The 13,591-nt window shown below is 35.4% G+C and overlaps 1 protein-coding gene across 1 annotated transcript in view; it reads left to right on the top strand.

The window, feature by feature from the left end:
- Positions 1–6,224, top strand: part of SLC2A13 (solute carrier family 2 member 13) — a 376,137-nt gene extending 369,913 nt beyond the window's left edge. The window contains exon 10 of the mRNA XM_028113233.2: positions 5,006–6,224. Coding sequence (XP_027969034.1) covers positions 5,006–5,232 — 227 coding nt within the window. The 3' untranslated portion in view covers positions 5,233–6,224. The remainder of the gene's footprint in view (positions 1–5,005) is intronic.
- The last annotated feature ends 7,367 nt before the right edge of the window (positions 6,225–13,591 follow it).

The raw sequence follows: 13,591 nt of genomic DNA, 5'->3' as shown, positions 1-13,591 counted from the left end.
ATGTTCCCAATGCCTTCCAGGGCATCCTGTTCATTTGATAAGCACTCAAAAGTGTCTGTCAAATGAATAAATATGCAGAAGAATTTTGAATATGAGGAAACATTATACAAATCTATTCCTCTTCTCTCTTCTGAACATCCTGTATTGGTATTTACTTTTATTATCTTTATAAAACTCTTTGTTTCTCCCAATGAACATTTAGAAATTTAGAAACATTTTATTAAAAAACTTAATACACTGGCATTTGAAACTGGATATGCATTTTGTATATTCAGTTTTAACCCACTGGCAATTAAAGCTTTTTACATAAATTCAGAAACTAGTCTTTTTGAGAACATAAATTTTACACAATAAATATTTACCCATATTTGCTAATTCTTGAGAATGCTTAATTTTTTGTTTTGGAGAATTCTTAAATATTTAAAGACCTAAATATAGATTAACATCCTGAGAAAGTATTTTTTATTAAGTCATAGACCAAAAGTCTACAAGGCAAGGCTTTTGTTACCAAAGTTCCTCTCAAATATATGCTGCCCGAAACAACATGAGGCAACAGAAGTAAAATTTAAATAGGGCATAGCCAGGCTTCTTTCAGAAATATCCAGTTAGAACAAACTGGCGGTTGCCAGAGGGGTGGGGAATAGGGGGAGATGGGCAAAATGATTGGTAGGAGGTACAGGCTTTCAGTAATGGAATGAGTAAGTCAGGGAGATGAAAAGTACAGCATAGGGCATATGGTCAGTGGTACTATAATAGTGCTGTATGGTCACAGATGGCAGCTATACTTGTGAGCACAGCATAAGGTACAGAGTTGTGGAATCACTATGTTGCACACCTGTAACTAATGTAAATTGTGTCAACTGCACTTCCATTTAAATATATATAAATATAAACATTTTTATATATACAAAATATTTTTAATATAAAATATTAAATTTAATATTTTAATAAAATATAATTTTAAAACTATGTATATCCAGTTAGAAGCAGCTTTTTGCTTTGCATTAAGCCAAGCTTCTATTAAGTCGGCACACTGGTCCATTAGGTCTATCGCTTGCTAGTAGTGGAACAATATTTAAGTTCAGGTCAAGTTTTTTCCCTGTTTTTGGATTTGAATTTTAATCTACATGTTACTGATTTATGTAAGATAAATGTTTCTATTCCTGATTTAACAAACATATACCATAATGAAGTATTTCTCTTGAAATATGCAGGTCTTTTACTTCCTCCTTATTTCATAAGACCTCAAATTTTCTAAACTATACCACTTAGAAAGGTCTGCCTTGGACCCCATTCACTAATGTTTATTACTAAAAACTGTCACCAGTATACCATTTTATGTATAGCACTGTGAGTACTAAATACCAAATCTACTAAATAGATCTCTTGGAAAGCACTATATCAAAGTTCCTGTACTGAGATACTGAAATTCAGTCACACATGATCTTTGATTCCTCATTCTGTATAATTCAATTAAATATTTGTGTTAAATCTGAAACTTAATATAGGACTCTAATAAGATTTATTTTCTTCAGAATAAAGCTGAGGAATATATGCACTTAACAATCCTGACAGACTCATTACAGACTTTTTATTTTTTTTCCACTTTCATTCCAAGGAGAAATAAGTAAGTTTACATAACTGACCTGGCCCTTAGAGCAGGTCACAGCCCCCCCACTGCTGGCCCCTGCCTCTGGGGCTGAACCACAGGTCTCACCAGTGGGGCACCCTTAGGAAGTTTTGGTATTTGCCTGCTTTGCGTTCTTTAGATTCTATAAAAGGGTCTTGTATTTTAATAGGATTTTCTTGATGTTTGGCTTGGGAATCTGGGTCACAAGCAAAAAGCCACGCCTTTAAGAATCTTTAATCCATGTAATTGTTTTTAACTGTAGGGGTTGAGCACTGATAGATTTGATTTGTTATTTTTCTTTATGCCACTGTTCCTAAATTGTGAAACATGATTATATTTTATAAAGCCAAACCTAGTTTGCTCTGGTAGAGATTTTGGAGTTTAGCAGCCTGATTTAGTCTAAAATGTTTTACCATCTGCACTTATTTTTTCTGTGTTATCATCATCATGATTACCATCCTTTCTTTGTCCCTTCCTGCTAAAGATCCCATTTCTCTTCCCACAAATTTCACTTCTCTGTAATCAAACATAGTACTTTATCTCCTTTCATTTTTTTTTCCCTAAATCCCCACATTATTCCAAGACCTAGCTTGTCGGTATCACCTTTTTCATGAAAACTTTCCCAAGTTTTAAGTCCTACTAATGTCATTCTATTCTAATAGCAGCCCTTCTTCCTTAATCATTTAGTTGAATTTGATAACGCTATCCCTTTTTTGGGTAACCAACCTCCAGAATTCTAATAGGCATGTAACATACATTATTTCTGTTCTTTGCAGTTGGGCAGGGCAGCAGTTATTTTCCCCATTAGACAGATGAGGAAACCAGGTCACGAGAATTTAAGAAACTCTCCCAACAGTCTGCCTGCATCACTCTGTGATTGACTTTCTGATCCATCCTCTGCAGAGCCATGATCCCCACCTCTCACTGTAACACTCGGTCATGCATCCCCAGTGACCTATTACTGTTTTCTGGTTATTTACCAAGTAGAAGACATAAAAAACAGGTCTGTTGAACATGAACCAAACAAATGAAATAAAGGGACCCCTACATTTGTAAATGGAGTTGTGTTTTTAAACTGAGAATGTGATTTATACCAGCCCAGCTCCTTAAGAGTTGTTTGGCTTCTGATGATTTAATGTAACAAACTATGTTACGATTTAGTCGTTTTCTCGAAATCTCATTATTTACCTCTTTTTCACTTCTTTTCTCATAACTCCTCCTCATTCCAGAGCAGATTCTTCCAGGTGGCCAGTTCAGCAGCATTTTTCCTCCATAGTTTTCCTTGAGCCTTCCCAAGAAATGTTTCTGTGGATATTCCTGAAATGGTTGCTTATAGGCATGTCTTTAAGAAAGTAGTTTTGGGGCACCTGGGTGACTCAGTTGGTTGAACGTCCGATGGTTTTGGCTCAGGTCATGATCTCAGGGTCATGGGATCGGGCCCTGCATTGGGCTCCACACTCAACAGGGAATCCGCTTGAGATTCTCTTCCCTCACCGTCTGCCCCTCCACTAACACATGTGCCTGCTCTCTCTCCAAAAAAAAGAGAAAGTAGTCTAATAATGTCTTTCCTATTCTGTAATGATTCAAAAGAACAGAGAAATATTAATTTTGCTTAAAGCTTAATTTTGAAATATGTCTTTATGTTGTCTAGTTCAGCACTTTATTTCAAATTTGTTTACCCAGAGTATTCCATCTGGCAGTCAATAAGAGCACGTTTATTTCTAGACCCTCCAGTGTGTCAGGTACCATTCTAGGCACTGGGAACCCAAATACAAACAAGCCAACTCAGCCCTTGAGGAGATCAGTTTTGACATTGAAACAGAAGAGCACATCTCCCTCTCAAGCACCTCATAACCATCTCTCTACCTGCTCCTGATTTGGGTTGTAAAATTTATAGAACTATAAATTAAATAGAAGCTGAGAAACCATCTTTTTTTCCCTTGATATGGAAACTGAGGCACAGAGAGGAGGTTAAATGACTGGAAGTCAGACAGAAAGATTTAAACCCAGATCTTCCAACTCCCAAACTGATAGCCTTTCTGCAGTCATTTGTTATATTAGTTTGTCACCTTTCTTCACCACGATGATCTGGATTTAAGGCCTCAAATTAGGCAGGAACTCCACTGTAGTTAGGGTCTTATATTTAAATTGAGAATTCGATTATAAAGGAAAGACCATCTTGGAAATATGTAGAGAATATACACAAGTCACATATATCTCATCCATCTAGGCTTGCTGCATTGACACTTAGAAAACACAACCAGGTACTACTTAGGTCTTTTTATTAATGATGCATTGGCATGCATAGTGTTACAGCAAAATAAAATTCTCTGACCTCACGGAACTTACATTCTAGTCAAGGGAAACAAAACAAATTAATGAGCTTTATAGTATGTCAGATGGTGAGAAGTGCTACGGACCAAAAACAAAAAGGGACCTTAGTGGTCTAAGAAAAGGAACAAGGGGACTAGTTAAAAGACTCCTGCAATAGTTCAGATGAGAGAGGATGGCCCTTAAACTAGAGATGCCAGTGGAATGGCGAAAAGTGGTCATTTTTGGTATTTTGAAGGTAGATCCAAGAGGATCTCCTGACAGATTGGATTTTGGGCAGGAGAGTAAGAAAGTCAAGATTGACTCCTAGACTTTGGGCATGAAAGACTGGAAAGATAACAGTTGCCATGTACTTAGCTGAGTCATGAATTCAGTGGCATCACTGTATGTGGTTTCAGAAATATAAGATGAGAAATTTCTCCCTCAAAATGCCTGCAGTCTAGTAGACAAGACAGACATAAATTCATGCACCTAATTATAATACTTGTTTATTATGACGGGGGTCTCAGCAAAGTGCTGTAAAAGTACATAGGAGAGAACACTGATCTCTAGCCAGGGAAGTGAGGAGGGATTCAAAGCAGAAGTTATGTCTGAACCCAGTTTATCATTCTTCTTGAGTTAGACATTACATGACTTGAACTTAGAAAGATAAATTGGGGGTGCCTGGTGGCTCAGTCATTAAGCGTCTGCCTTCGGCTCAGGTCATGATCCCAGGGTCCTGGGATCAAGCCCCGCATCGGGCTCCCTGCTCAGCGGGAAGCCTGCTTCTCCCTCTCCCACTCCCCCTGCTTGTGTTCCCTCTCTCGCTATGTCTCTGTCAAATAAATGAATAAAATCTTTAGAAAAAAAAAAAAAGGAAAGAAAGATAAATTGTATTATGTTCACAGAGCTAGAACAATAAAGCAGTAAAGCAGGCTGGTAGTTATTTTTTGATTCTATGTCAGACCACAGTTACACATGATTGACCAGAAAGAAAAGTCAAAATCAAGTAACTCTTTCCAACCTAGGACTGTACGTACAAATATGTACTCTTTTCCGTTGCAGGAGCCTTCTTCCTTTATGCTGGATTCGCTGGTGTGGGACTCCTTTTCATCTATGGCTGTCTTCCTGAGACCAAAGGGAAAAAATTAGAGGAAATTGAATCACTCTTTGATAACAGGTTATGTACATGTGGCGCTTCAGATTCTGATGAAGGGAGATATATTGAATATATTCGGGTGAAGGGAAGTAACTATCATCTTTCTGACAACGATGCTTCTGATGTGGAATAATTTTCAGCTGCTGATATATTGAGGTATTTAAACAAACCTGGGGGACAAAAGCAGCAATTGGTGACCTCAATGCCCTGCTTTTAATCTGGATCTTTCCAGTCTAGTTTTGAATGACCTCATCTTCTAGAATATTTGATTAGGAGGAAGATACAACCATGATGACATTTTTTTTCAAAAGCAGAAATGTAAAACAATATTTAGATATTTTAAACTAATAATTATTGAACAAATGTATGTAATTCCTTCCTGAGGTAGTCTAAAATGAATATTGTATCCAGTGACTTCAGTGGTATCCTTTTTTCCTAAAACCATATATAATTATTAGAGTCAGTGCTAATCTAGCTTAATCGTATATGTAGGATATACTTATGAAGAAGGATTCTGGAATAAGATCCAAGGGTGTTTTCTGTCAAAACAAGGCCTTATTGGCCCTAAATTTTCCTAAGGACAAGTAGCTTATCTGTGATCAGCTATTAGAAAGTAAATTCTATTTAAGCTTTCAACAAATTCAGAAGTGCCTCCCACAGAGGCACGGTGGTCCTTACCCCCTTTGGATTCCACATTTTGGTCTCTCTCTCCAAATCAGATCTTCATAGAGTTTTTCAGAAACTGACTCTGCACAGGACCTTTTGAACATTATGAAAAGCAGGTCTTTTAGGGTTTATTTTCATGTATATTTTTTGCATTGGTGATAAGTATCCATTTGCACAGATAAGCTAGCAAGTTTTGATAAGTATATTTTATTGCTAGAAAGTAAGAAAGAAAACATTTTTATGGATCCCTGATTTGAGTTAGTCACTTAGGTATGCAACTGTAAACACAAAATAGCACCAGATCTTCAACTGTATTTCAGGGTTTCTGTTCATGCCAAAATCACCTGATACTCACCACGCCTTCACTCATCGCCTCTGGAGTCCTATTTGTGCCTTCGTTTGTTTTAATATAAATAGCTGCTAGCAGACTATTTTTCCCATTCTTTTAATCAAATAATTCCTGAAACAAAAAAGAAAGAAAATCAGTGACAGATAATCCTGTTATTATTTTGTTTAATTAAATAGGGCGACTTATTTTTTCCTTAGCTTTTTATTAACTCTTAAGAGAACTGTACTAGTGTTTTCTTTAAGAACATAAACTCATTTTTATTTTGCACACCCTTTTCTCATTTTCCTTCAGAATTTTATCAAAAAAGATACAGATTTGTCTGTGGGTCTTTCCTTTTTCTCATACTTGGCTTGGATTTTTTTCCTTCTTGTCTAAAAATTAGGGTTTTCCATTGGAACAGATTAATGGTTCTAATATAGCATACATTTCTACAGTGTCTTCTCAAAGTGTTCATTGGTTTTTATGCTCATTCATCAATGAACTCTAATTTTTGCTCTTAAGAACTATACAGAATATACAAAATTACTTGCTAGTTCCAGTGAAAATATGAATGAATTATCTGTGGCCAGATAGGAATATATAAGTTTGATGGATTTTAATATGGCTCTAAATCTCTAATAAGGTACTCTTTGGAGTGAAAAGATGGCTATCTCTAAATTCAATGTGTGTTTCTGCCAGTCTCCAAGATGTTTTGTTCTTTGCTTGAAGTCTGGCTTATTCCTATCACTATTATCAAAACTGAGAATGTAGCCAAGGAGGTTTGTTCTCATAGCCACCGGGGGTATGATAAGTACTTGAACTGTCACTTTACTGGCCTAAAAATCCTTCAGCCAAAAAAAAAAAAAAAAAAGTTTTCTCCTTTTGATCGTTTCATACAATAAAAAAAATTTGAGAGAGTTTTTTTCCCTGAATTAGGTGCGATTTCTAAGGGGATATTAATACTGATTTTCCCCCAGAAAAGCAGATGTGACTTAATAGAGAAAATTATTGATATTTCTTATCCCATAAAAATTTCTTATCTGTGTAATACTTCACACAAGTAAAGTGAAGTGGAAAATGAGCTATTATGTGGTAAAATCAGAATATGATGGGAAGAAAAAATATTTAGACCAATAAAGTGCTCTCTAAAAATGTATTTTTCTGATTTATCCAAATAATTGCCTTGATTCTTCTCTTTATTACATACATAGCCTTAACTATATGCTTCTGTACTCAGCTGGGCTGAATGCACAGTAACTTTATTAAAGGAGCAACTGGACTTTTATTATTTCCTAAAACAGAACATGGCCTGTTCTCCCTGACATAAGCAAACGGTATATTCAACTTTATATCCATAAATGCACAGAATAACAGGGAAAATTAGCCACAGTTCTCCTCCCCTAATCTCCTCAACCCCTCCTTTAAAGGACTATTTGTTATTTATATAGTGATAAAGACAATATTCCTTATCTTTGAAGTACAAGAAAGAGTGGCACAGTATAAAGATTATTTATAATTTTTTAAAAAACAACTACTTAAAAAGAAACCTTATACAATTAGAGTATTATTTTTAGATTTGGTGAACCTTTATAGTATATTAAAAAATTAAACATTTGAATTTTGCAGGTTTTTTTATATTATGTACCTTTTAAGTTCTCAGCATCTTTGGCTACCACTATCAACTTGAAAACATTCCATTTGAAATATCATCAAATATATATTTTGTAGGACAATTTATATATGGTATGATTTGAACTACCATATTAAAACAGATTAAGCACCATGCTTTTAACTGAAATTAAGGTTTCCTTCTAAGCATGCTGCACATTCAATAGAGACATATTATGTTTTAGGAGCACGTAGTAAAGAAAGTCATAACCCCTATTTGAGGCTTAGCTTGGTGGCTGATGAGATCTACCATAGACTAAAGAGAATATAACCCTTCATCTGCATCTGAACACATAGGGCTGAATGTGATGTCAGATAAATTTTAAAGATTTGGTATTAATAGTTTTCTTCAATACAAACATTCCTAATAATTTTGACTGTTGCACCTTAGTCATTAATTACCCAAAACATGATTTTTAATGTATTTGTAAAAGATCTAAATCAAAACTAAATTTAAAAGGTAATACTTCTGTAATGCTGTCAAGTGCTTTTTCATAATTTTATTTTACCAGTGAGCTAGATTTTAGTATATAAGAATCTAAATATTTTTTTAATTATTCACTCTAAAATGAGAATTCCATTAAAGCAAAAAACTTAGAAGTTGCTTACTATCATTTCAAAATCCATAATCTAGAGGAAGAATGAACAGGAAAAATGTAAACTGACAATTTACCCTTTTGTTTTATATTGGGAAGTAAAATTGGAATGTATTGTAATCACAGATTCTAGGGGGAGAATATTCTGAAAAAATACTATCTATATCTTATCTAAGAAAGTCTCACAACTTAATGACACTAATACGGTTTAGAAATATTGTCATGCAATTAGGGGGAGTGGAAGGATTGTTTTATCGGCATAGTAATTAAGAACAATTAATGAGATTTTTGTTATAATCAGTTTTGTTTTGACCACTCTCCTGGTTATAAAATCTCAAATTATACTAAGCACCTTATAGCTTTCACATATACAGCTTGTTGCAACAAGTTTTCAGTTTATATCTTCTTACTAACTGCAAATAAAACCATGACCTAGCAGGCCCATGGCAGAGAATTCATAACATGTGCTTTACAGCAAAATCTATTAAATATTGGATAAAATGTATAGCTGCCTATGAAAAAACTTAGAATTCTTCTCTGGAGTATTTTTAATGTCCTGTTTTCTGTCACTTATCAATTTTCTTAGCCTCATGTACAGAAGTGTTAAGCTGATTTGATGAAGTGATCAGGTGGTAGCAATGTACAATTATCAGTACATTCAGTTCTTCTAGGTGAGAAATATTGTTGTCTGGAAATAGCAATCATTTTAAAATGCCAAATAGCTAACTGCTACCAACTCTCTTTTACGTTTTCTTTTAGAGAGGGAAATATTTGTGTGCCAATAATCATTAAAGAGCTATTTTGTAAGAGTGTCAATGATGTTAAGTACATGAGAGAATTTTATCCTCTTAATTTGCCTGTGAGTGTAAAACGGTGTAATTCCTATAAATCTTTATATGTATAAAGCAGTCTTGCACTTGAGTGATTTGGTCTATGAAATGTTCAATAACTACTTTCATTTAGTAGTAATATTCATATATTTATTTCACAGTTAAATTCATGTGTTTGATTTTTGTCATGTCCGTATGAGAAAAAGGAATGCAGCTTACAAGTACCTAAACACCGATATTTTGTGAAGTTTTACAATTTTAGTAAAATTAACATCATTCCATCTCATTTGAAGGTTAAAAAAAAATGAGACTTAAACTCTAGCCAAAGTAGAATTTTATATTCTACATGTCCAAACTGGTTCCTAGCAGCTTTTGGACTGTATCTCATTTGATGTTATAGTATCTTTATTTGTAATAAATGTTCAAATTTCTATTTAGAAGCTCTAATGTACATCTAGATTAAATCAAAAGTTTTATGCTTTTAAAATATGTATTTCAAAATGTATATTTTGAGTGCATGTTATAGTATTTAATATTTCGCGTCTTGGAAAATTCAATATAAATATTTATTCTTACATGTGACATGGGATATCTCTTAAAAATTATGAATATGTATCATTTCCTTCAAAGTCATTCTAGCCTATAGCTGTATCAAAAGTATTGTATATTTTATGGAAATTTAGTGATGTATATGTAAATTTTTTAAGTTATTTTATTGAAGTTCAATCTTTACATAAAACTAAAATCTTTTTTTAAAAAAAGTGTCAGTGCCAGAACTGTAAATGAAAATAAATAAAAGTTATGACAATTCATTAGTCATTTATCTCCTTTGCACTTTTGTATTTTCTCTATTTCTCTTCCTTTGATTTTGGATCTAGGTTACCCAGGAAAGGCATCTACAAAAATTAGTTATCTCTATATATTTATGCAGTCCTCATTTTAATGATATTTTATCTTTTGATAATGGGTAAACTCAACTATCTTTAAAAATAAATATATAATACCTAAAAATTGTTCCAAGGAATTATTCTAAATAGTAAATATAAAACTTTGAAATGAAGTGCTTTAGGAACCCTTGAAATATTTCTGGTTGTTGTCAAAACCAGGTGTGACACTGGGGCACTTGGGTGGCTCATTCAGTTAAGTGTCTGCCTTCGGCTCAGGTCATGATCCCAGGGTCCTGGGATCGAGCCCCACATCAGGCTCCCTGCTCAGTGGGAAGCCTGCTTCTCCCTCTGCTGTCCTCCCCGCTTGTGTGCACTCTCTCTCAAATAAATAATAAACCGGGTGTGACATAAGCCATTATGTTGGGTTGACAAGAACTGTATTTGCTTTGTAAATAAACACAGAATACCTGCTGGATGACCTGCTGACAGTTCCTTTTGGAACTCTATTGCTCTCCATTGTCATTTTGCCCTAACTGTAGTTTTTATTGGCAAGAAATTATCTACTGTTTGATCTGGGCAACTGTTAGACTTATCTCTGTAGTTAGGGTGTGCCATCCTGAGCCCAACTGTAGAAACAGCCTGAGGAGATCCCATAAAGACACTAGATCCACTTGTCCAAAGGCTTATAATACGGGGGTCTCATGACTAGGTGGCTTCTCCATGCACACAAAATTAAATTTTATTTTCTCCTGCTTAAAAAAAAAATGGAGTTGCATTTAATCAAGGATTCTGATGCCAGCAACTAAGATAAAAAATCCTACAGTCAGAATGACCCAAAGAAAATCCCATAAATTATGCATAAAGGGTCTACTCACCAGGACACCTAAATATTGCAGTACATATTTGCATCAGTGGTCAAAGTCTTCATTTAACTATCCAGTCCTGTGGGGTAAACATTGTAGTGCTTTTATGGGTACTAAACTTAAGTTCAGAACATTTTGATGACTTGCCCAAGATCACAAACTAGGAAGTAGTACAGGACTTCTCTCTGTGTGGACTACACCAATAGTCTTCCTCTCCCCATCATCATTTGGAATGTCTTCTGGTCAGACCTAGGCAGAAAGATTACAAAATAAACATTGTGGAATTCCTGTGTTCATTATTACTTAAAAGGTATGCAGAGGAAGAATCAGATACCTCATTTTAACCTGGTCTATAGACAAAAATTCTAAAGATCTTTGGAGATTTTTTTTCCAAATATGAAGCACTACATAGTACATTGTTTAAGGAATCAGAATGAGTACAAATTGCCAGCGTTGAATCCCAGCTTTTCTACTTACTCCCTGGTAACCTAAATTACTGACTTACTCTTTGCCTCAATTCCTGTCTATAAGGTAGAGATGTTACCATCTACCTCATATATTTGTTATGGGGGTTACATTAATCATCTAAAACACTTAGAGCAATAGCACGTAGTAAGTGCTGGGTAACTGTTGGCTGTTCTGTCATCCTTCACATGCTAACCCTGATGCTGCTAAGGTCGCACTGTCCAAAGCACAAGCAATGTGTTTATAAATTCCTGAGAACAACTACTAGGGGCAGGAGCACACGGGCTTGACATATGTCATATAGAGTGTATGACGGCAGCAGCCAAGCTCCTGCTGACCAGAATGGTTTGCGCTGATATGGCTGACTAGCCTGATGTTCCTTTTCCCTTCTCCACCCCTTTCCCTTGAGCATCCTCCTGAATGGCACAATGAAAAGCACAACCTTCTCACAGTCTCCAGATTAACAGGATTTAATACACAATTTCTCTGTATGTGATCTCTGAGTCAAGAAACAAAAATAATTTTAGAATATCTCGGTAACCTATCATTTAAATTCCTTTTAGCATTAAAAAAAATAATTTTCAAAATTCTCTCCAAATGCTCTAAAAAGGGGAAAAGGGGTGGCAGCACCTGAGTGGCTCAGTCAGTTGAACGTCCAACTCTTGATCTTGGCTCAGGTCTTGATCTCATGGGTCCTATAAGATGGAGCCCACATCAGGCTCCTCACTCAGCCGGGAGTCTGCTTGAAGATTCTCTCCCTCCCCATACCTGTGTGCTCATGCGCTCTCTCTAATAAATAAATCTTTAAAAAAAATTCCAAATGAAAAATAACATTAACCCTTCACTAAGTGACTATATTGAAATTAAGCTATGATTTCAACATGAAACATTGATACTATTTTTACCTTTAATATTTCATACGCTTTTCCACTACACTTATAAAAACTGCATGATGAGCAGCATGCAGAGCAAATTAATTTTTTACATGAAAGGAAATAGACATGGTTCACTTCTAGCAAATGGATACTAAACCCAAAACAGATCTGTTAGAACGGTGGTTCTCAAAGCATGGTCCTCAAACTAGAAGCACTGGCATCATCTGTGAGTTTGTTACAAATGCAAATCTGTGTGCCTCACCTGACCTACTGAATCAGAATATCTGGGGATATAGTCCAGGAAACTATATATATTTTTAATTGAAATATAATTGACATATAACACTGTATAAGGTATACAATGCATTGATTTGATGCACATATTGCAAAATGTTTACCACCATAGTGTTAGCTAATACCTCTACCACATCACATAATTATCCTTTCTTTTTTGTGGCAACAATCTGGTCTCTTAGCAACTCTAAAGTTTATTAATACAATACTATTGTCTCTAATCTCTATGCTGTGCATTAGCTTCCAGGACTTGTCTACTAGTTCCAAGTCTGTACCCTTAAACAACATCTCCCCAACACCCCACCCCCCAGTCTCTGGTAACCATCATTCTACTGTTTTCACAAGTTCAGCTTTTTTAGATCAGGGAACTGTATCTTAAACTCTCTAGATGATTCTTAGGCACACAATAGTGGAACCACTACATATGATTTTTTAAATCATCACATTAAAAAGGAATCCGCTGCATTTTCTTTCAAAGGGTGAGCTCATCTAGTGAATAATAAACTGGACTGAGTGGATTTATATGCAAGTTACTTAGGAATTCATAAAGCTAAGTCATTTCTACCTCAGAGGCTTAGCATGTGGTGTTATATCTGCCTGGCATGCTTGTTGGCCTATTCTTTTTTTTTTTTAAAGATTTTATTTATTTGAGAGAGAGCACATGAGAGGGGGGAGGGTGAGAGGGAGAAGCAGACTCCCTGCCGAGCAGGGAGCCCGATGCGGGACTCGATCCTGGGACTCTAGGATCATGACCTGAGCCGAAGACAGTCACTTAACCAACTGAGCCACCCAGGCGCCCTGTTGCCCTATTCTTTGTGTCTCATTCGTTCTTGTCATTCAGGTTTCAGCTCAAAATCATCTCCTCTGAGAGCCTGTCTTAACTATTCAATTTAATCACTCCTTTCCTCCCCAATATCATGTAAACTTATTTTAGTTTCCTAGTATTTATCACTATTTGAAAATTATTTTTTAGTTCTTGTCTGTTTCTCCCATGAGAATATACACTGCATGAAAGCAGGG

Source organism: Eumetopias jubatus, unplaced genomic scaffold, assembly GCF_037043125.1.
Source record: "Eumetopias jubatus isolate StellerSeaLion01/CBP00866 unplaced genomic scaffold, mEumJub1_p1.0 scaffold_8, whole genome shotgun sequence".
Classification (NCBI taxonomy): Eukaryota; Metazoa; Chordata; class Mammalia; order Carnivora; family Otariidae; genus Eumetopias; species Eumetopias jubatus.
This window is presented reverse-complemented; position numbering and strand designations above follow the sequence as displayed.